The sequence below is a fragment of the Lethenteron reissneri genome, chromosome 34 (genome assembly GCF_015708825.2).
Source record: "Lethenteron reissneri isolate LAM-NWPU_2019-01 chromosome 34, ASM1570882v1, whole genome shotgun sequence".
Taxonomy (NCBI): domain Eukaryota; kingdom Metazoa; phylum Chordata; class Hyperoartia; order Petromyzontiformes; family Petromyzontidae; genus Lethenteron; species Lethenteron reissneri.
This window is the reverse complement of record NC_083812.1, coordinates 3770068-3792934: the sequence shown is the minus strand read 5'-3', so window position 1 is coordinate 3792934 and position 22867 is coordinate 3770068. Positions and strand designations below refer to the sequence as shown.

At 40.2% G+C, this 22867-nt stretch overlaps 1 protein-coding gene across 6 annotated transcripts in view; it reads right to left on the bottom strand.

Annotated features, from left to right (window-relative positions):
* The window catches only part of MICU1 (mitochondrial calcium uptake 1), a 47469-nt gene that overhangs the window by 23691 nt on the left and 911 nt on the right, over window positions 1-22867 (bottom strand). For 3 of the 6 annotated variants that reach the window (XM_061565008.1, XM_061565007.1, XM_061565009.1), the window contains exons 1-4: window positions 21192-21354; window positions 19173-19351; window positions 10462-10612; window positions 2942-3104 (exon numbers count right to left, since the gene is read on the bottom strand). In XM_061565008.1, the coding sequence (XP_061420992.1) occupies window positions 2942-3104; window positions 10462-10612; window positions 19173-19348 (490 nt within the window). In that variant the 5' untranslated portion in view covers window positions 19349-19351; window positions 21192-21354. Of the gene's footprint in view, window positions 1-2941; window positions 3105-10461; window positions 10613-19172; window positions 19384-21191; window positions 21355-22867 lie in introns of those variants that run through there. The other 3 variants (XM_061565004.1, XM_061565005.1, XM_061565006.1) reach the window with 2 other exon arrangements.

Here is a 22867-nt window from a genome sequence, read left to right as displayed (position 1 = left end):
ATCATTAGCAATGATGCCCCCCCCCCCTAAGCGATTGCCATCTCTCATAGGCTTGAGGTGCAATAATGCATCGAGCCCATCCACAACTTGATTTCATCGCTCCATATCCCCGGTGACTGCTCTCTCAAGCATGTTCCCTCTTTCGACTGCTGCTCAGTCATTCGTGGCAACCATCGGCCATCATCCCGATGAGTGCAATGTCCTGTCAAAGCCAACTTTACTTTTCCGAATAGTCAATACGATGCCTGCGTGGGTCCTCTGATCCATGTTGATTTTTTTATGTTTGCGTAATGCCAACCGTGCACCTCTCTTTGCTTCTTTGCACAGTTTTCAGCTTTTGCTCCATTTTCTTTGTCAATGTTCGCGTTTCTGATCCATGATAATTGGTTCTTTTACCCTGGCAAAAAAACTGACACCTTTTTTACGAGGAGTCATGTTGGCATAGACCACAATACCTGCAGTCATAATGCAAACAAAAAACATAACTCTGATAATGTATGCACTGTCCTTGAAGTTGATTGGTCCACACCCAAGACAGCTTTCCTTAGAGCCTAGTCTCACATGGGTTGGACCAGATGACGCCAAAAGGCGCACAACTCAAAGACAATGCACCATCAGAGTATGAGAGCTCGGGGTAAGCATTTACACCATTGGTACCTCATTTGCCAGTAAAAAATTTGATAATTGTTTTTTTACCCTTTTATCTGGCAACAAAACTGACACCTTTTTTACGAGGAGTCATGTTTGCATAGACCACAATACCTGCAGTCATAATGCAAACAAAAAACATAACTCTGATCCATGTTACAGCAAAATGCATATACAAATTCCTATATAATTCGTTTGATTAAAGTTTCTACTCATGTTGATTCCTGCAGCCAATGCTTGAAAGTCACATTTTCTTTGTAATATGAAGTTGTATCGTCATATGGTAATGCATGTATTGTTTTGCTTCTTAAGGATGCCTCAAGATTGGATTGGACCGCTTCAGGTCGGAATCTTTAGCATCATATGTCTGCAATGTAACAAACTTTAGTGGTCAATCATTTTTAATTGAAATAGTTAATTTAAAACTAACAATTGAAAAAAAAAACATTGCCGATCAAATTACTTTTAGTTGAAGTAAAACATTCATCATTTTGGATGAAAGCATAACTGATTCACTCCTCATTAATACAATATCAGCCAGTTTCCCTATCGAGCATATGTCCTGTGCTGACAGCAACAAGCAATTAGTATATAATTACATGATGCTCCCTTATTAATGATATCGTTGATTGACCGCTGTTTCACAGAATGCTCAGGATCAGTGGTGCAAAATGCAGCCAAAGGTGCATTGTAAAGTTAGAATGTGCAGCTGGCTTTCACCAATAGCCATAAAAACAAAAAGCAATTAGCTTGAAAGGATTCCCTCATTCTGCATATTAAAAACAAGTACATTTTTTAAAATAAGAGGTGTAAAGGTGCAGCCCTGCAACAGCTTTCTCACGCCACTGCAAGCAGTAGCGCCTCCACGAGATCAGATTTGGAATCAGAATTTGTGTCCTTGAGAAATCTGATGAGCTACAAAGCTCTTTTCACAGTTGTCCAGTACGGTTGGGTCTACTTTTCCCACTCACCAAATGTCTTTTAAAAGGAGGTGGGAGTACTTAGCACTTCATACCACCATGCACACAACCTGTCGATCAACTAATTGTGGCACACCAAATCATACTGCTGGGTAAACAGAGGTGGTGGGGTAAGTTAAAAACTTGCACCATTATTTCAATTGCCAAACAGACCGGTACCCTCTGGATTGCAAAGTCCAGTAACGCTTACAATTACATGGCTAAATCATACTTATTAAATGTGTTTAAGTATTATATAATTACTATTAGCTTGCCTGTTTTTTTAATACTTTATAACTACAATATTACCATTATAAAAAAATCCAATTTAAAAATGTTAAGCTGCGCCTACAATTTAAAAATTAATTTGTTCATGTCACGTATTTTTATTTATTGATGGAATTGTATGCTCATGCACGAACTTTTCAAGAGGAAACACAAAAAACATTAAAGGTGTATGCTATTTTCTAAGTGCCAAGACATGTCCAAAATAATGGTTGCATTTATATTTTATAAATCAATTATTATGAGCAGGTTGAGTATTTTAAATTCGTTCGAGATTATATATTTGTTTAAATAGCAAGCATTTAAGATAATTCAATGTTGTAATCCATACAAAAATTGCACCAAGGTTAGGTCCTTGCAAAGTACAATTCTAAGCTAATTCAGTCAAAATCAGTCATGGGGGAAAAGCACTCTGGCATAACCATTCCCTGGGCTCAGATGCCTGCTGTTTTGTGTTAAATTCAGAAGCCTGAGAGCTTTCTGTATTTTAGGCTTAGAATTTCAACTACACATTTTTTTCCTTCAGGTGATGCAAATGAATTAATCAATGCACTAAGCTATTTAATTTCATAAAAACATTGATCCAACTTTAAATGCTAAAGCAACTCAATGCATTTTTTCAATTAAAAAAAGTATTGTTTATTTATAGTATATTTAGTTACCTTTATATTTATTCCATTTACATGCTCCTGTTTTCAACATTACAAAACGTTAAAATATCATTTCGTTGTATAGTCTAAATGCAACTGCATCTCAAGATGCCACAAACAGTGCAATTTTATGTATCACAGGGACAAAATGGAAGCGAGGGATTTACATTACGATACTTAAATTAAAAACGGTGATTCAAGCCACATTACAGATAGGAAAGGATCATAGGCAGATGAGACTATCTTAAAACTGGGAAATGCAGAGACCGCTCACAATTACGAGCTTATTTCAGGCAGCAATTTCAGTACACTCCACCGCTCACCGCTCAAACAAGATTATTGGCGTGACCTTAAAACAAACTGGAAAGTTCTAATGACATTGTGCTGGTGGCAGCTCACTTTCAGGCTGCTTCTCGTTGGGTGTAATCGAGCGCACAAAGTCCTGAGGTGTCATGAACACGTCTGACTCGCCGCTCTCATTGTAAATTTTAAGCGTTGCAAAGTAGCGGAAAATTTTATCTGGCGTCGAGAAGGCCCGAATGCGGTTTTCGTACTCGATCACCTGGAAGAAAAAGGCAAACAACTGACAGTCAATTACTTTTCACACATAAAATTCACACCAGCAGGTTTTGCTTGTATGGTATACGGTATACAGAGTTGATAAATAGGCATAGGGCAACATCACAGAACAGTGTGAATGACTTGCAAAATAATGTAAACCATGCACTTTGTTTAAATATAATTGAAGTAAAACATTTCATAAGCCATCGAATCGCAATACTGCGTGTGTTGTCGATGCATTATGGCTTAATGTCTGTATATTACTATAAACTAAATTGCCAACTTCAATTCGCTGTACGAACATGTTTTAATTAGCTAATACGATAGGCGACAGCTAATTTAGTTTTTAAAAAATAAGTGCCTTACTGTGCTGCCTGACGTGGAATGCAACTTTTCGGATATGGCTACATGCACAAAGGGGTAGTAACAATGTTATGGAAACAGGATAAAATTGCCTTAAGTAATGTCTAGGCATGTTTTGCAATGTGCCAATTCAGAAATGCAACATTGCACACCCTAATGTGTCATATCATTCAGGAAATGTGGTTAACGCGCATACTTTGGTCGCATGGCAACTGAAATGTGATGTTGTAATACCAATCAATAAATCAATATTAAGCAACTGCAGTTGCCTACTATTCCAGAGGCATAAAATGAATGTCTAGCTATATGCAGCAAAGCTAGGACATGAATGTGCTTAATATTAGGTGGAGCAAAGTTACTTGATAAATTGGCTAATAAATTAGGACATTTATACACCATTCGATCAAAGTTAAAGAAGTTAATGCTATGCCCAAACAATACACCATTCAATAATTATTTTAGCCAGGTCTGTGGTAGTAAATTCAAACATTAGCAGTGCACGGTAATGTCAATGCATTGTACTGAATAATTCCACATGTACGTACATACAGTACATGTCCAATTCATATACAGTAACATTGTAGTTCAATTCACTGCAATTCGACATAGCAGTTAAAACGTGTTGAACAAATAATTTACACCTCTTGATATCGTCAGGTTGCACCTTTCAGGTCTCTTCCCCAGGTACAGTACCTCATGTGTGGAGCAAAATGTGCTCCATGTGCCTGAATACAATCACATGGATGAATGTATTTTAGAGCCTCCAACTTATAATCCAAGCAACACTCGAGACCAACCGTGTGTAACGGTCGGGCCCTTGAACCCAATTGTTCAATTGTTGTACAGGCAAACATTTCAAGACGCTGTACAAGCCTCTGCTTGTAGAGGCAGGATCAGCATGTATACCGATAATAAATCACAATGCAGCAGGAAAGTGTCCTGCTTTTATAGGATTTAGCAACAATTATCCCCTCTCACGGGGACAGCGTCGATGGCACAGTGGTTGGCGTGCTGCGTTACGAACCCAGTGACCAGAATTAGATTTCTGGTCACAGGTAACATCAGTAGAGAATTATCCGAACGGGTCCTACACCAACCTTCACTGACCAGCATGGCGAGGTATGGTAAAACAAATATACCATTTTCTGACGTGGCAGGTGGAGGCCTTCATCAACCAGTGGATTAATTTAGGACATTAATAATAATGCCCTGTCACTCAGCTGTTTGCAGCCCGACTATAAAAGAAACATTTTGAGAAGGCTTGCAGTTTGCTCCAAAACCCATCAAATATGATGTACTAACATAAGGGTGAATGCTTTTCGGTACAAGCTACATTTAGGTTAAAATGAGGTCATTGGTGTCATTCAGGAAAGTGCTGTGACCATAAACAGCAACTGATCAAAGTGTATTTGGTAGAGCGAACAATTGAGTAATTGGTCATTCCAGACAGGCCTACATGCTTAGCCAGGTTTTCCTTAGTCAGCACAGACTGAATGAATGACCTCAGAGACAGCCAATATACCATGATGCCGGTGGCTCAATACTGCTTTGCTCGTGTGCTTGATAAAAACAAAGCTCTCAATCCCAAACGAGACGGATTACAACGCAACCACGGTTATGTTGTGCGCGAGTAATCGCGGTTTAAATATATATAGTTCAGGTTTAAAAAAGAAAAATAATGACAAGGATAACAAAATGTTGTAAATTTAGGCTCGCTCTTTTTTTTTCCCCCCAACAAAGATTTTGGGCCAATTTAGATTGAAGCTTTTTTTTTTATTTGTGCAAGACAACAGCTTGTATTAGCTACTCTGAATATCTCAAAATCTCTCCCATCCACATGTACACAGATTCATCTTGTAATGGATGAGCTGAATATTGTTTATGTTATCGCTTCTATTTCTCATGTTAATAATAACATTGTGTTAGTCTAAAGCAAGCTGTGACAAAAGATCTAAGCCGATAATGATAATGTGCTAATAACCACACGTTTGACACGCTGCTGGTAAGCCAGGCATGAACATGCTTTCATTGTTTTAATAAAACAGAAATTACAGTATGCATGTTGATGCTGTGAGAAGATTCCAGAAAGTTTTAATTGAGGAAATGGCTACACATTTTAATGGTTAAACTTGGGGATGTGTTTAGAAATTCTAAGTGCCAAATAATTTTTTACCCAAGACATCTTTATATTACTGTCCAAAAAACGTGAAAGAAAGGATTAAATTACCAACTTTGCTGCTAACATATATTGCTAACGACGCTAATGTCTGCGACAGATGCTGTTTGAATTGCGGCGAAAAATAAATAAAAACACTGCATGACTAAAAAATTACATTGTGTAAAGAGCAGCATCTTTCTTTGTTACATTTAATTAATCAACGAGAGCAAACATTAGCTCAAAATTGGCGGCAGTGAAATCGATTTTTGTCACCACAATATATGGGTAATATTGGCACAAACGTGCCGACATGTACTGCAATTGTACTTGAGGAATATATGTTGAATGAAAGCCACACATGACAATGAAATTACCTGAGTGGCACACCCTAATCATAAACATATATAATAGTTTTTTTTGGGTTAAAAACATACATTTCTATGTTAATTTAATTTGTGGAAAACACTAACCCCGATATTTTAGGCTTTTTATTCTGAAACTTAAAAAGCTCTCTCTGGAGCCCACTCAACTTGAGTAATGTTTCCTATAAATCCTAGTTCTCTCCGTTTATGCACATTCATGTAAATTACCAATTCACTTTGCCGTCACATTTGCATTGTTTTTATTTGATGTACTTACATACCATGGGATTATACTCGTGTCCCTTGCCATGCTACTTTATCAAGAGCAGTGCATTATTAGCCAATGTCACGGACGAATTTGGCAAGAACGTCTGCAATGTCTAAACTTCCCAACAGCTAATGTGTAAACAACTGCATTGCATCTTGACTTAAAGCTTTCGTGACTGCAGAAATTCATATTCTTTGGGTCTTTCGGTAAAGGTCACGTAGATAGGTTCAAAGAAAATAACAAAATAACAACTACGACGTTTCGATCGCAAGCAGTCGTCAACCCTTTTCCTGATGATGACGAAACGTCGTAGTTTTGTTATTTTATTATTCTCTTTGAACCTATCTACGTGACTTTACCACAATACCCAAAGAATATGAACTTCATTGCAAACAAGCTGCATGTGGTTAAATATTCTCATTTAAACAGCAATTAAATTCTGCCAGTTTTCAGCAGCGTTTTGCTTTAAACAGCGAATTCAAAAGAAAATGTTAACAAGTATAAAGCACATACTTATACCCGAAATATTTTGGATGTAGAAATAATTATTTAAAATTGATGCACTACTACACTTTTATGTATGCAGATTTTATGTTTGTTTACTGCAATTGAAATATATTCACATTTTTCTCCTGAAAGTGGCATTTTATTCGTTTTGGAAGGGCAACAGTTTCCATGTTATAAATCATTCTGAACAGCTACGTAGAGCAAATATTAGAACGTGTATATATGTGCACGCCTTTACGATATTCATTTACAACGAAAAACATTTTTGATACAACCCTTCATACATGTACTCCCATTACACTTTCAACAAGATTACATGCTACATTTTGAGCCACTGTTAATTTTGAACATGTTCTTAGCCTCCTGATATTTGTTCTCTGCATTATCTGCTCTACCTACACAAAGGCAATTACAATCACACGTTCCATTATGTAATGGTGTAACCCGAAGTTATTTGCACAATACTAAAATGCTTGAATGAACTGCTTTTCTAGGAAAGGCTTGCGTCAAAAATAGATATTTTATGTATGAGTCTGTGCCACCACATTGTTACATGGCTAGAATTCACATACAAGCTGAAATTGATCTAAACACGCTTGCAAGTTAAATGCAATGCAAATGTGTGGCATTTAAAACCCTCTTGCGGGTAGAAAAACAATCAATTATTTGAAACTGCAACAGCTAATACCTATAAACCTTGTCAAAAAACGGGACAATCACAGTACTGTATTTCATTTTATTCCGTTTTGGAGAAATGTAATCAGGATCAAATTAATTACTGCATTATAATACGAAACAATTTAATGAGGGTAGTTTTAGATTAGTGATTCCTACCATTTCTCTAAAGGGTTATCCTGGGGAAGGTATTCAGAAAATGAAAAAAGTCTTAGAAAAATCTGGCAACACCATGCAGCTCTAAAAAAAAATATTGTGCTTAATTATTGATATCCCTGTAGGATAGTGTTAGGAAGTTGAGGCTTGATTTGAACTTGCAAACCTTGGAACCATTTATTTTTTATTTTCCAACACTCAACATTATTATACAAATAGTGCACACTTTAAATACAGTAAAAGGGAAACAATGCAGCACTGTAGAAATCTAAAGGCTACCGGTACTGTCACTTCAAACTGTGGTTTGATTTTATAATTAGGGCTTCTATGGTTTTCCCAAGAGGTTTGTGCTGCTACGGTAAAAATAGGACAAGGAGGGCATGCTGCATTAGCCCCTTTCTGGTTCGCCGGTATATTTCACCGTGAGAAGAAAAAAGGGTTTAATAGCTGCAGTGTCTGTAATGAGTGCATTACAGTATCCCGAGGGCTGAATTGAATAGCAGGGAGTCCTGAACCATTTGACCCGGTGGAAAAACTGCAGCGCTGACAGGATTTGCTGGTTGAAAAAGGTGAGAAAGGACAGGATTCTTTAAAATTAATATGGTTTATTTGCTGTGAAAAGCCAACACTATTTAGCCTTTAAAAAGATAAATCAAATACCTCAATACCTACCTGTCTTTCCTCAGGTCTATTCAAAAGTACAAGTTGGCTCATGTTCTCAACCCACAAGCTTGTTCAGTACATGTGATATGCAAATAATAAAGTTTAAGATTCTCCATGCACATCTACTGATTAACTGCGTGTAATTATCAATCCACACCGAGATGTACTGTAATTGATAGACCTACAAAGCTGGAGCATTGCCGATGACGAACATGTAATGTTTACATTTTACAGTGGAACAGTAATGATGTTTGGTTGAAATTTTTATTATTTTACATTGTCTAATGTAAGACACATAAATAAGTAACCAGATAGTGGATACAAGTTTTATCTGGTTGAACTGAAATTAGTCTCAACATAGCACCATAAGGAAAACACTGGAAACTTTAAGACCTAGTTTGTCCTTCCACTTTTAGAAGTCATGTGATATTTACATTTTAAATGTGCAATAATTTCCCAAAACTGTATTGTAACACCAGGAGGTGGGATGGGTAGTGTGATAGGCATTGGCACTGCATCACAAACACAGCAACCCGAATTTCATTCCGGGCCATGGCTAACAGTGGTGGCAAATGAGATCTGAACCAGTCTGAGTGACCCCCATCAGCCACCCACACTGACCAGCAGGGTCAAATATGGTAACAAAAAATTAACCCGTAAAAACAAAGTTTTTCACTATAAATCCTTTATATGCGTGGCGGCTAGAGTCCTCTCGTCCTCTGGCTTGAGATGGCTGCCACCTATGGGTCAGATGATTGCCTGCCACCATTAAGCAATTGGTAATTAAATATAATTTATTTTTTCCTAAAAAGTGTAAAATTTTGGAAAAAAATTTCACGAAAATAAATTGTCACACACAACGAGTCTGTGTGCAAAATGTCAGCTCGATTGGATCACGGGAAGTGGGTTAAAAAACGACCGAAAGATTTGCACGGTCGTAAGTGCGCAAGCAAGCAAGCAAGCGAACTTAATATAAAGGATTTAAAAAGAACCCATGACCAACACGAAGTAGAGATGCCTTCACCCAATACTGGACTGTTATCATGATGTTCTATTTCGATTTATAGCTTTCGTGACTGCAAGGATTAATCTTCTTGGTTCTTTCGGTAAAGTCACGTGGAAGGGAAATTTAAAAATAATAAAAATAAAACGTAAAAAAATATTTGTTATTATTTCCCTTCTACGTGACTTTACCAAAAGAACCAAGAAGATGATTATCTATTTCAACAGAGCTTCACGATACCATTCATAAGATCCTCATGAACAGACAACTGTACTCCAATGTCACCGTTCCTGCTACAATAGGGTTGACAAATGGGACGATTACTGATATCGAAAGAACAACATGCAAATGAGATCGGGGAGTTGAATATAATGAGCTTTTCCCCATACATCTTCAGTAAAATGAGGTTGCATAAAGTAATGAAACTGGTGAATGCTTGTCACAACTAATGCTTCACATTTAATAGTATCCCTGTGGGGGCTTACATACAGGTCAACCGATTTTAGGACACATACTATCTGTGCTCATGAGAAATATATCAATAACCTAAGTGCAGCTCACAAAATTTTTTTTCACACAGCGTGATAGATGGTCACACGTTTATGTAAACATATTAACCCACAAAATGATCAACTCGTGCATAACATTTTAAACGCGAAAGAATATGAAACGGCAAATATCTGTGTTAAAAGGAATCGAATAAACCGCACGCGGCTAGTACAGTGTGACGGATTGTTGCATGCTTGCATGATTAACTAATCAACAAAATGATAATTTTCACCTTGAGGGTAAAATTTAAACAATTAAATATCAAAACCAAATGATGTTAAACATAATTAAAACCCATATATTTACACGGCTTCATATACTGTATACATCTTAAACCTGCGATGCAGAAATTTTTTCGAGAACGTCTACTGCTTGGAAAAATAATTTTAGAGAGTATAGGGAAATTGGTCTATCAATATTTAATTTTTTTATTATGATAAAATCAGTTCCTGCAACAACACATTTGCAAGCTGCTCGGAGCTGTGGCATATGGACAAAAGGGTTATATGAATATACATATTTTAGTTGCCTCCTTTCACATGGTAGCCGAATGTGATTGCACTCATAAACTAAAATAAGCACTTTGCATATACAAAACATGATATCCCATTGCACTGGAGGTTATTATAGAGAAGAAAATCACATTCGACCTACCCTGCGATCCCTGAAGCCAACCTTCTGTTTTTTCTTCTTGCAATCTTCTTTTTGCTCTCCATCGCTTGATTCGCTCTCTTGGTCCGAAGTCTCCATCGCTTCATTTTTCTCAGTTTTTTCCTTCACAGAACCCTCGGCCTCAACACGCACACTGAACCATGCACAGCAAGAGGGCAACAACCACAATGCTGTATGAATGACCCATCAGTCAAGTTAATAGGTTAAGACGTGGTTTCTCAAATGCCATGTTTTGTATCCCATCATGCTTCAAGATTTCAGTGGAATGTGTAACCACTTAAAGTCTATTTTGAATGGAAGAACATTGGTGAATATGGACAGGTTGATTGCAGGGGGGGGGGGGGGGGATGCAAGACTGAAATTTGACGATTCCCTGGCCTACTTTATTTCCCCAGGACTAAGGGGGGGGGGGTATCGTCACACTCTCCAGAATTTTTTCAATGTTCCAGTGTGATTTGATAAATGACAAGTAAAAACAGCATGGCTCCGTGTACTGTATTTCCTTTTTCGGTGCACCCTGCTTAGTTTTTTTTGGCACTATGCCCTTTGTTTTCATCTCCACGTGTGAATAATGGGAGGAACTCCCAACCGTACCAAGCGCCCTTTTGTGTGCCATCTATCCTGCATTTGTTTTTTCCCTGCAAGAAACACAATTTTATATAAACTAGAGGATACAGCTGGTGGCAACCCATTCGACCTCTCCTGTAATGCAACAAAAAATGACAACATGGAACATTTAAAAATGTTGCACGACAGAACTGTTATTTCCAAATATTTGGTGAAGAATCTGTGTCATACTTATTTTCGGTAGGTATTAACTAAATCAATACCAACAAGGTTGAGATGATTATGTGAGTGATTAAAATTCTGCTTCACAACACGATTGCATTACATTATCTGCAGGAGAGACTAAATGACACAAAACCATTGATGTACAAAAGTTATACTGGTAGGAACCCACTGGGTGGGGGGGGGGAGGGGTGGAACTGTGTTGGGAGGGGCTGGTCACCCCGTGGTGCCCTTATAAAACTCAACGTTTAACCTACTCACGCCGGCTTGTGCCCGCCCTCAGTCGGGCATATTTGCGGAATACACCACGCCGCCGTTGACCCTGGCCATTGACCGAGCAACCCAACGTTCCTACCAGCTCCCTCCGCAGGAATGTGTTTGTTATGTTTGACCATTCAACCGAATAGCAAACAACGTATGTATAGAGCAGATCTATAACTATTTACCCTCCCGGCAAATCGTATCGCAATCAGATTCAAGAGATGACTTTGTAACTGCCACTAGCGGCTGCAGAGGTCATGCAATCTATTACACTCAACATATTAAAATATAATTTCGGATTCTTACACATGGGATTGATGCATGTAACATGAGCTTACGAATCGATAGGTACATCTTTATAGCTCTAATATGCAGTAGAAGCTGGACATAAGCACATCTACTATAAGCACAGTTCTGGTATAAGTGTAAAGTAGTCACTTGGCGGGAGACGACTTTGACGGGTAGCACACCTTTTTATTAACACCAAACTGTTACACGGGTGGCAACTGCCACATAACCCACGAGGTTCCCCTGAGCTATACCCACACGGGCTCTCACGCCCCGTAGCTTCTTGGAACACACCCGGCTGGGTTATTAGTCTCGACTCTGGGCCCACAACCTGGTTCCACACGGACACCAGGCCCCGGGTCCCACAGCCTCTGAGCCGCACAGGGTCCCGGCCCTTACAAGGACAGCGGGGCTAGGGGTCTCAGGGCCCTATCTCTTCAACTCCGTCTTCGATCTTCAGCTGGTAATAACTCTCCGAGTGCTCTCGCGCGTCCCCCTTTATAGTCCTCCATGCGGACGTCGCTGAAAGCACCCACCCAAGTTGACCAATCACCCAGCGCTCTCTCTACGATCCTCTTTCCCATATCGTGTCTGCGTGCACAACCACGCACCCAGCGCCGCCCCGTGATCCATCACTGTCAGTGTGCGTCAACACCCCCCACACTCGATGTAGCCACGCCCGGCGCGCGCACACCCACGCCCCCACCTTGTCGGCGCGCACCGCCACTACATAAGCAACACATGCTTACTCTTTGGTTCTTTCGGTAAAGTCACGTAGGTACAAAATAAATTAAATCGCAATGTTTCGGGCGCAACACAAGTGCCCCTCATCAGATGGAAACAACCACGGCAATAAACAATTGCTGAAGTGGGAAAAAGGAGGCTGCTTGTGACACGAGGCTATATATACGTAAGAGGGGGGGAGGAGCCAGAGAGGAGAGAGAGAGAGGGTGGAAGTGTGGGGTAGGGGGAGTGGCGAAGTGCAAGCTGCAACCCGAGCACGACAAAATGTCGGGTTTGGGAAGTGAGCGGGGCTGGAGGGTAGGAGGCTGAAGAAACTGGAGATGCGGATACGAAGGCAAACTCTAAAGCAGTTAAGGTTTTACCTGGTTAATAACATCCTTCCAATGATTTCTCAATTTGTATCCATCTTCTCGGTTGAAGTTATGTCTATGTTTATATATCTGGATGGCTTCATGAACAAACCTTTGATAGTAGCCCGAAGGTGTGCAGAGCACCTTGGTCTCAGAAAAAACAATATAATGAGAGCCCACAGCGTTATAACAATGGTCAGCCACGGCGGAGGTATTAATCCTGCCGTGTTTCAGATCTCACTTGTGCTCGCGAACACGAGCACAAGGCAGACCATTGTTATAACGCTGTGGGCTCTCATGATATTGTTTTTTTCCCGAGACCAAGGTGCTCTGCAAACCTTCGGGTTACTATCAAAGGTTTGTTCATGAAGCCATCCAGATATATAAACATAACTTCAACCGAGAAGATGGATACAAATTGAGCAATTATTGGAAGGATGTTATTAACCAGGTAAAACCTTAACTTGCACTTCGCCACTCCCCCTACCCCACACCCCCACCCTCTCTCTCTCTCTCCTCCCTGGCTCCTCCCCCCCTCTTACGTATATATAGCCTCGTGTCACAAGCAGCCTCCTTTTGCCCACTTCAGCAATTGTTTATTGCTGTGGTTGTTTCCACCTGATGATGGGCACTTGTGTTTGCGCCCGACACGTCGTGATTTAATTTATTTTGTACCTACGTGACTTTACCGAAAGAACCAAAGAGTATGGATCCCTGCAGTCACGAAAACTTTAAATCTAGATGTAACACATGCTTACATTACACTGGTGGCAGGAAAGCCAAGGGAAACTTCTGATAAAGCACACTTCACAGTTAAAGCGTACCCGGCCTTGTTCCCAAGGGGTGTCATTATATCCAGCATCCGCTGTATCGCCCAAATATATGGGGTCTTAAACAACAATTCACGGAATGTTCTGAAAATCTAACAGTTAAAAGTTTTTTTTTTCTTAAGGTCAAGAGGAGCTTCATTTATATACTCCATCCTTATGCGCTGCAATTAAAATACGCCAAGGTGATGACAACACACTCGGCAAGAATGGAAATGCTGTGGTGGGTGGGGCTCAGCTGAGCCATCGAGATGTATAAATTGACACAAGCCTGGTGCCCGCCCGACCGCCCGCCCTATTACTCCTTGAATATGAATTAAACGTGAACGCTCTGTCTCTATTAAACATTAAGTTACAACTATGAAAGTTGAGAGGACACGAGTATTAACAAGTTGAAAATGAGGCTTAATGAGACCTAGTTGAGATAAAGTTTGACTTAATGCCTTATTCACGAAGCAGTCTTGTCATCGTGAACAGCACTGACAGTGTTCTATCTGCTGCTGGATGAAGGCCTCCTCACACCATCTACATCCGTCAGGTCCTGGAATGCCACAATCCATCGGATTCATCACTCCACCTCTGCGTCCAACACTGTAGCCTTCTTCATCATGTTCTCCTAACATGCTTAATTTTGTCTCCATTTATATTCATGCCTTTGTTTCCCAAAAACAATTGAGGTAAAACAGCTTGTGTTATTTTGAATAACTTTTACTAAAGCACATTTCCTTGTTTGACTCCCTTTCTCACAAGAATTCTGCTAATTTCTTCATGTCATCTGCATACAGCCATTCCATTTTTCATAAATTGCTGCATTATATAAAAACACATTTGATTTTTTACTTGGTTTGTGAGAGCTTGGTTGACCGCATTAGTTTTCACTCATTGTAATGCATTTCCATAGCCTATAAAGCTCAAATGGTAAAGAAACCCCTCCTACAAATATTTAAGATGGTCTTTTTAAATGCAGGACACCTTGATGCATCATTCCATAAATGTGGTTTAATCTAATTTAACATTTAGGAAAGAAGTCCAATAGTTTTGCTCCAACGTGTCCTGTTTCTTTGGTAATGTTCACAGTTGTATTATCTGGTCCAGGAGCTTTCCTTGTTTTAATGCTCTAAAGGGTAGTTTACTTCGAATGTGATATCTAGAACTTCCATATCCAGTTTGATTCCTGTTTTTTTTGCTATCTCAATGTGCAAAAATTTACTCCACGAATTTTAAGATTCTATGCTGATCATGTGTTATCCAAATGTATCCCTAAGTGCTATTATTATTAGATTTCAAATCAACCTTCTTTTACTGCTTTCATGTTCCAACGGTTTGCTATGATCTTTAATAATTTCTGTGTTACATTCTCCAATTTCTCTTCTCATTCTTTCCAAAATCATATTACAAAGTTCTGTATATTCCTTCTTTTGTTAAGCATATCCAGCTTGCATATTTTTTCCTTAGAATATATTGTGGCTTCAGATAATTATTTTGTTTTGCGTTTAACACTTCCTCTCACTTTCAATGCATTATCCATTGCTGTACTAATTCTATAATTAAAGTATTGACGTTAATTTAAATGATTTTGACTCTCGGTATTTGAATGTACTGCTTAGTTAATCTGAAATTGTGTTTTTAAAATTTGAATTCTCTCGTTTTTGACTGTACAGCAATTAGCTTTGTCCCCTCATGGGTTATGTTGAAATGCCACCTTGCATCACACCAGCCTGTGATCCCTTTGTGGATGCGATATAAATCCAAGTTGTGTTGTATCAGGTCGAGTTGACCAATTACACTGGTCTACAATTTTTTAGACGTCTGCCGCAGAGATGAAATGTGCCGTTTATTATGGATTTTGATGTGCTGAATTCAAATATACTGTTCCCAAGATATTTAAGTTTTTACATCTTATGTCTATTTATCATGTACATAGTCGAGTTTCTCATAAATTGTAATCCTAGGTTTTTCATGTGTTTATGGTTGCTTTACATGATAACATGTCACTTGTCCTGTTCATGCAACACTTTAAAGATCAGCAAAAGGGTTATATAAAATGTATTATGAAAAAAACTATAATGTATAGGAGTACATAGTTTAGTCCTTATTCAGTGTCTACTCGGTGCTTCTTGGCTTGTCTCTTGTATTAATTAAATAGAGCATCTCTTGTCACTGTCCAGCAATAGTCTGCAAGTATTTATGGGCTCCATTTCCCCTGATACTGTTTCCCCATTGTTGCAATCTCCTGGTGACATCGCTCGCCATGCTCGTCGCTCACTGCTCCGCAGTTCGGTGGGAAAAAATCTAGATGAGTGGGAATTTTTTTTATTTAGTGACATCTTGCAACCAAGGCTTTTGTATGCCTTGAGGTTTTCCACCAATTCCCTGTAGTTGTCCGCCTTGTTGTTTCCGAGAAAATGTGTTGCCGCTTACTGGAAGGCTTTCATGCCACCTTTTCCTTGCCACGCAGTGCACTGTCATATGCATCATCTCGAAGAAGTTGACGAATCTGAGGAGCAACAAAGACACCTTCCTCTATCTTAGCTTCACTTAACCTTGCAAATTTTCCAAGGAGGTACTTGAAAGCTGCTTGTGTTTTGTCCATGGCTTTGACAAAGTTCTTCATCAGACCCAGCTTGATGTGTAAAGGGTGGTAACATTTTCCTTGATTCAACAAGTGGTGGATGCGAAACACGTTTCCTCCCAGGCTCCAATGACTGTCGGAGTGGCCAAACTATCTTGATGTAGTGGGAATCTCTCGCACGACTATCCCATTCGTCGAGAAAACACCGGTACTGTGTACCCAGTCTGCAGACCAAGCAAGAGAGCAACAACCTTCAAATCGCCATTAAAGCTGCCACTGATGTTGGTCATAGTTCATGCATTTCAAAAGTTGTTTCATGTTGTCATAGGTTTCCTTAATATGGACTGCTTGACCAAATGGAATTGATGGCAAAACATTGCCATTATGCAGCAATAGAGCTTTAAGACTTATCTTCGATGAATCAATGAACAGTCTCCACTCATTTGGATCATAAACGATGTTGAGGGCTGCCATCACACCATCAATGTTGTTGCAGGCTACAACATCATCTTCCATGAAGAAGAATGGGACAAGATCCTTTTGACGGTCACGGAACATGGAAACCCGAACATCACCTGCCAGGAAATTCCACTGCTGCAGCCTGGAGCCCAACAGCTCTGCCTTACTCTTGGGTAGTTCCACATCCCTGACAAGGTATTTCAGTTCACCTTGTGTTATGAGGTGTGGTTCAGAGGATGGGAGAAAATCTGGGTCATGTGACCTTGATGATTCAGGACCAGAAGTTTCATCATCTTCCTCAAGTGAGCCTGGTGCATCAGGAACCGTCAGTCCTTCTCCGTGGGGTACTGGGCGTATAGCTGATGGAATGTTTGGATAATGCACTTTTTCTTCTTTGACATACCTTTCCCAACTGCAGGCACCATGCAGAAGTAGCAATTGCTGATATGATCTGTTGGCTCTCTACACATCATTGCACTGCAAAAGGCATACATTTCCTTTTCCTGCTCAACCACTGGCGATGATTTGTTGCATAAGTGTTAGAGCATGTGTGGGGACCACATTTTGTCCTGATCTCCAATTTTGCAGCCAAAATAAAGGTGATAGGCTTTCTTAACCAGTGGTTATACTGCACTTTTGTGATGCAAAAGTCACTTCACCGCAAACACAGCAGAAGTTATCTGCTTTGTGCACACAAAGTACAAGGCATCTCTGCTCACTTTGGCTAAACATAAATGTGCCCCTTTGCAAAATCAAACACTGACAAATAAGAGAGCACGACACTGTATAATTTCTAGAGCTGATATAGTGCTATTTGTTCAGCAGAGGGATGTAAGCTTAGTTATGATTGCATCATCCATGACTTCTAGGAATAACATGATGCAATTCATATAATGTATAGTTCAGATTGCATCATTCATTGTTTTGCTCAAAAAGCAAGTACTCTCCAAACCCCGTCATATATGTATTCATAGATCCAGTCAAAAATCTATTTGTCATTTCTGGTTTAAATTGAGATCCCTTCCCTTTATAACGCACTTATACTCTGCCATTCCCAAGTCAAGGGTCGTAGAAACTGACCCAGAAGCATATCTTGAAAACTAGAGCCAATCAACAATTTTAAGCATCATTTTCATTCTCAGTGATGCAGAACTAGTAAAGTTGGACGACATTTATTTCAGAAGCATTTTGGCTGTAGACCAGTGTTATGGGAGGTATGGGTTTCTTAGACAAAGAAGCAATACAAAGTATTGTGTTTATATCATACACGTCTTATAAAGACCAAGTTAAATTGGTTAACTGTATTTGAATCCAATCTCCAGAATGTTTTAATCACATACCTACCAATGGAATCTCTTATAGATATTAAGGATTGTTAAAAGAATAACACCCTCTTGTGTAAAAAATATTTGGTTTTAATGGACTGCAGCAGACCCCAGTATGTGTAATAATTCATAAGGATTGACTATTGGGCTCATCATGTTTCTAGAATGCCAGGTAGGACGATCCCGGGTGTCACATTACATGGCAAACCGAAGGAAAAAAAACAAAGGAGAAAAGAACAGGGTTGTTGTGTTGGGAGTGCCAGGCAAGTGGGAATCATTCAACAGCTCTGCAAGAAAACAGAATAAGCCTCTGGCTGCACACAACCCAGAATGTGCAAATGGTGCATTAAATATATTTCCAGGATACAGTAAAGTTAATTTAGTTTTGTCTAACAGTGCTCAACAACTATCTTTGACAAGAGGCAATTCCTTAGTATTTTCTGACATGAATTTAACTCCCGAGACAACACTATGAATATATATAAAAACAACAATATATATTTCATATGCATGGTTTACACACAAGCTCACTACAGGGTCATTTAATAAGCAACATGCCACTTATAAGATATGTCACGAAGTATATCACAGTGGCCCTGTTGACAGTGTGTACTCGTTTTCACAATGGACTGCTTTGAAAATGCATTTCAAAACACACAAAGCGCACACACACATCCACTACATAGCAGTTATTTTCAAGTCTACGGTAATTAAACATTTGCGATGAAGGCGTGCTGGTGTTGTCCAAAATGGCATATACATGATAGTTAAAATTTAACAATCCCATATTGTTATTCTTAGGTTAGCTAGTGTAATCATGTCAAGTTCAATCGATTCATTGATTAAAATAAATTATTGTGCTCACGATACGTGTATGAAATCATTCCTGTATCAAATCATTCTCAAATTCAATTCAAGGACATGTTAATTATATAAGTGCTATGCAGGATCAAACCACCAAAGCTTCCGATATCTGATGAGATCAGGCACTTTGTAGGAAATTTGGCCATTGCCTGAAATTTGGTGCAGTGTTCCAACCTTGACAACAACAAAAAAACACACGAACATAACAGCTTACTGCTTCCATATGAGGGCAGTGGACAGTGAAGCAGCTGTAGCTCCAAGCGTCGCAGCAACCAATATCCTGCGCACATGAGGCTGCCCCTCCTGCATGCTGTGCTGGCACGTGTAACCACGTATAGCACATGGCAGGACCCGCAAGGCATGGTACACACGGAGCCTCCACATCGCCATCACCTTGGGAGAGACACAAATTACACGGCAGATGTCTATTGTTAATTCAAGTGACCTCTAGTTGGCCCAGCCAGATGTTGCAATGCTTTCAAAAGATACAGGGTAAAGGCGCAAACCCGTCATTATTTCCCCCTCGCCACACAAAACAGGAGGACCTCCACTCGAGCGGGCTCCTGAAGAGCCTTCATGGAGGGCATTAGGCTTACCCTTCCACACTGGCCAGACGTCTTGGAAGAGGTGGGAATACCCACACTTAACCTTCCCACACATTACTTCCCAATAGATTCAGCTATGGTGTACCCATTTATATTGCTTAGTGGACTGAGGGGGGGTGGGGGTTTAAGTAATGTGCCCATTGTTTCGATGGCCGTGCCGAGAGATTGAATTGAACCTGCGACTTCTGGATTGCAAGTATAGTCTTCTAACCATTACACCAAAGCTGTATCTTCTCCTTTCATATATAAAATTTAAAAAATCTACTCCATACTGACCAATTAACCACACATATGTAGTATTTGTGCGTAGTGTAACTGTAATTTTATACAGAAGTTCACATATCGGACTATTTTACATATCCCCAAATGAGTTGTATGTGCGACATGGTACAGTATTGTACAAATAACTTTCGACTAATGCCCCATGACTCCAGCTCAATAAAGAACAACACATTAGAAGCCAGAGCAAGCCCATAGCAACGGTTTTAAAAACAGTGTATTATGTTATGCCACAGCATATGGCAAACAACAGTTGCAAATACCTCCACAACTTTAAAAAAAATTGTTTAGAAATTTAGTGTTATGCATTTGCTTGTGTATGTGGTCTTGTAATTTGCAGAGCTGGACAATTCCCAGAAGGTACCCCCAATTTCATGATCTAGTGAGGTGTTGAAGTGAGCATTGACAAGGACGTAACCATAGACACAGATTCCCTGTAGAAGTGAGTGTGCAGCCACTGGCTGTAAATACGTGTTGGTCATCACGATAGCTTGGCACTTGCTCTAAATGAAGTTTATCATGTTATAGTAATTATTACACTATTGCCTATGCCTCCCCATCATCCGCCTGTGTTTACAGATAAGTTTTCCGATTCAAAATATAAATACCGTAATAGCCTTTGTCCACCCCGGAAACATTAACGGAGTATTGGGATGTTTGGCCAATTCCATTAGTGAGTGTTTGGCATAAGGGGAGAAACAAACAATGCTCAATACTGATAAATTCCAGAATATATCGCTCTCCTGTCCGCGTCTAGACACTACACGATCCAAACTACAAAGTCCAGCATTCCCAGGCAGTCTCTCATCCAGTACAAGGTTCAACCCTGCTTACCTTCCAAAATCAGACAATATTTTGCACATTCAAGGCGACTAGTCATACACACATCTATTCATTCGGAAAAAAATAATGTAGTAATAGATTACCACCCCAAGTCAATCAACCGCTGGATAAAGGCCACCCCAGGCACGTTGGTCAGTATGGGTCGGCAAAATTCTAGAATTACATTTTTGAAAATCCAGATGTAAAACACCAAAGGTGTCTTGATATCAGCACAAATGTCTAACATTGTATTGTACTGTATTTACAAAAGAAATACCAACTGCCCTGCTGTATTTAGACACTTTTGTGAGATAGAACCTGCAATCTCACAATATACTATTACACTAAACGAATTGACAATTAATGTACACTTAACGTTTACCAGCTCAACAGAGTTCAAGCCAGCACTAATCTACTAAAATTGTGTTGTGCGTGCCTGTCCTATAAGTACTCTCCTGGCAATCATGCATCATTTATTTAATAATGCAGTCCTTTATTTGACCACATGATAGCCTAAGAATACATACGTAGTGACTGCCTCAGAGACACGAGGAGTAGGAGGCACTCTATTTAGTAACAGCCTTCACAGTTCACAAGAGTGAACTACAGCTCCCAGTCAGGACAGCTGGAAGACTGCCTGACTGACGACGCCAAGAAGGTGAAGACGTTGACGAAGACTCCAGCAGCACAACGGGATCCCACTCCAGGCAACAGCCCCGAACCTTCGCTCGGCGTCCCCTTTTATCCTCCCAGCGTGGCCTCGCTCCGCCCCAGTCACACCCCCCCCTTAGAACCTACCAGCGGGTTCCCGGGCTTCCCTCACGTGCCCCCTCTGTAACCTTTTCCCTACAACCCTCTCTCTGGCTTATCACGTGACCTGCTGACAGACAGGGCTGCTGCAACTGCAGATCTCCTTCTCTGCCAGCAACCAGCGCTATTGTATGTAGTGACCCATTCCATGTCACTACACATATATATTCTTTAAAGAGGACCTTGAGATATCACCAAACATATCAAGGGAAAAAAGAGACAAAATAAGAATGCATTTTTACAAGAGAATGGAGGCAATAAAACGTTGCATTTTCTAAAATATATAAGATTTAAACAAATGTTGCAAACACATTGAAAATAAACTTTATAAAGGTTACGGCCGTTGTGCAATGGCTTCCAAGCGCCGAGATTGACGAAGGCATACAAATCATCACTGTCGAGGTGCTTAGGACATAACACATCTTTAAACAAAATAAATTGAATTTCAAAACACGTGCGATTGCACGTGTCTAGATGGAGTGGGCCCCACGAGCCCAATTGAACACTGTACCTTACTTGTCAATTTTCCCACAGTAGCCTAGCTTTTAACTGTCAGATCGTCATCAGGCATAATAAACCCACTGCTGGATAAAAGCCTCCTCCAGCCGCCTTCCCCTCTCACGAGTCTGCGATGGCAACATTCCAACCAGAAACCTGCACAATGAACTGATCGAATCACTCCAAGCTTTACAAAACGTCATCATAACAATGCACATCACAGCACTGTGCATTACGTTTGCGAAGTGTTTCAGGTGATAATGGCCATATCAGAACAGTACCAATAGCGTTCAGTTCATGGGGGTTTAAATTCTGGTTTCTGGGTAGCTTGGTTTAATCCAGCAGGGAATGTTAGTTATAAGAGTCCATATAAACACGTTATACTGGTAGGAACCTCCTGGTTAGACCAGCCCACAGGGGATTATTGTGTCCGTCCGTCCGTCGTGCAGGGAGGGGCTGGGTGGGGAGGGTGGGGAGGGGCTGGGTGGGGAGGGGCTGAGTGGGGGCTGGGTGGGGAGGGGCTGCTCACCCCGTGGTGCCCTTATAAAACTCAACGTTTAACCTACTCACGCCGGCTTGTGCCCTTCCTCAGTCGCCCATATTTGAGGAATACACCACGCCGCCGATGACCCTGGCCATTGACCGAGCAACCCAACGTTCCTACCAGCTCCCTCCGCAGGAATGTGTAATCAACATGACATTATAGTTGTATATTGGCCAATAACAGTAGGGTACTGTATAAAATGTATCAACATCAGTAAATACAAATTACACAGCAGGCCAAATTGCCTCTAAGAGGCGCTCTTTAGAGCCCTCGAATCCGAGTCGATGGCGAAAGCCCTTCCTGCGAGCAGTGGCGCGAGCACGCAATTGCAGGGCTGCCCCTTTAACCTAC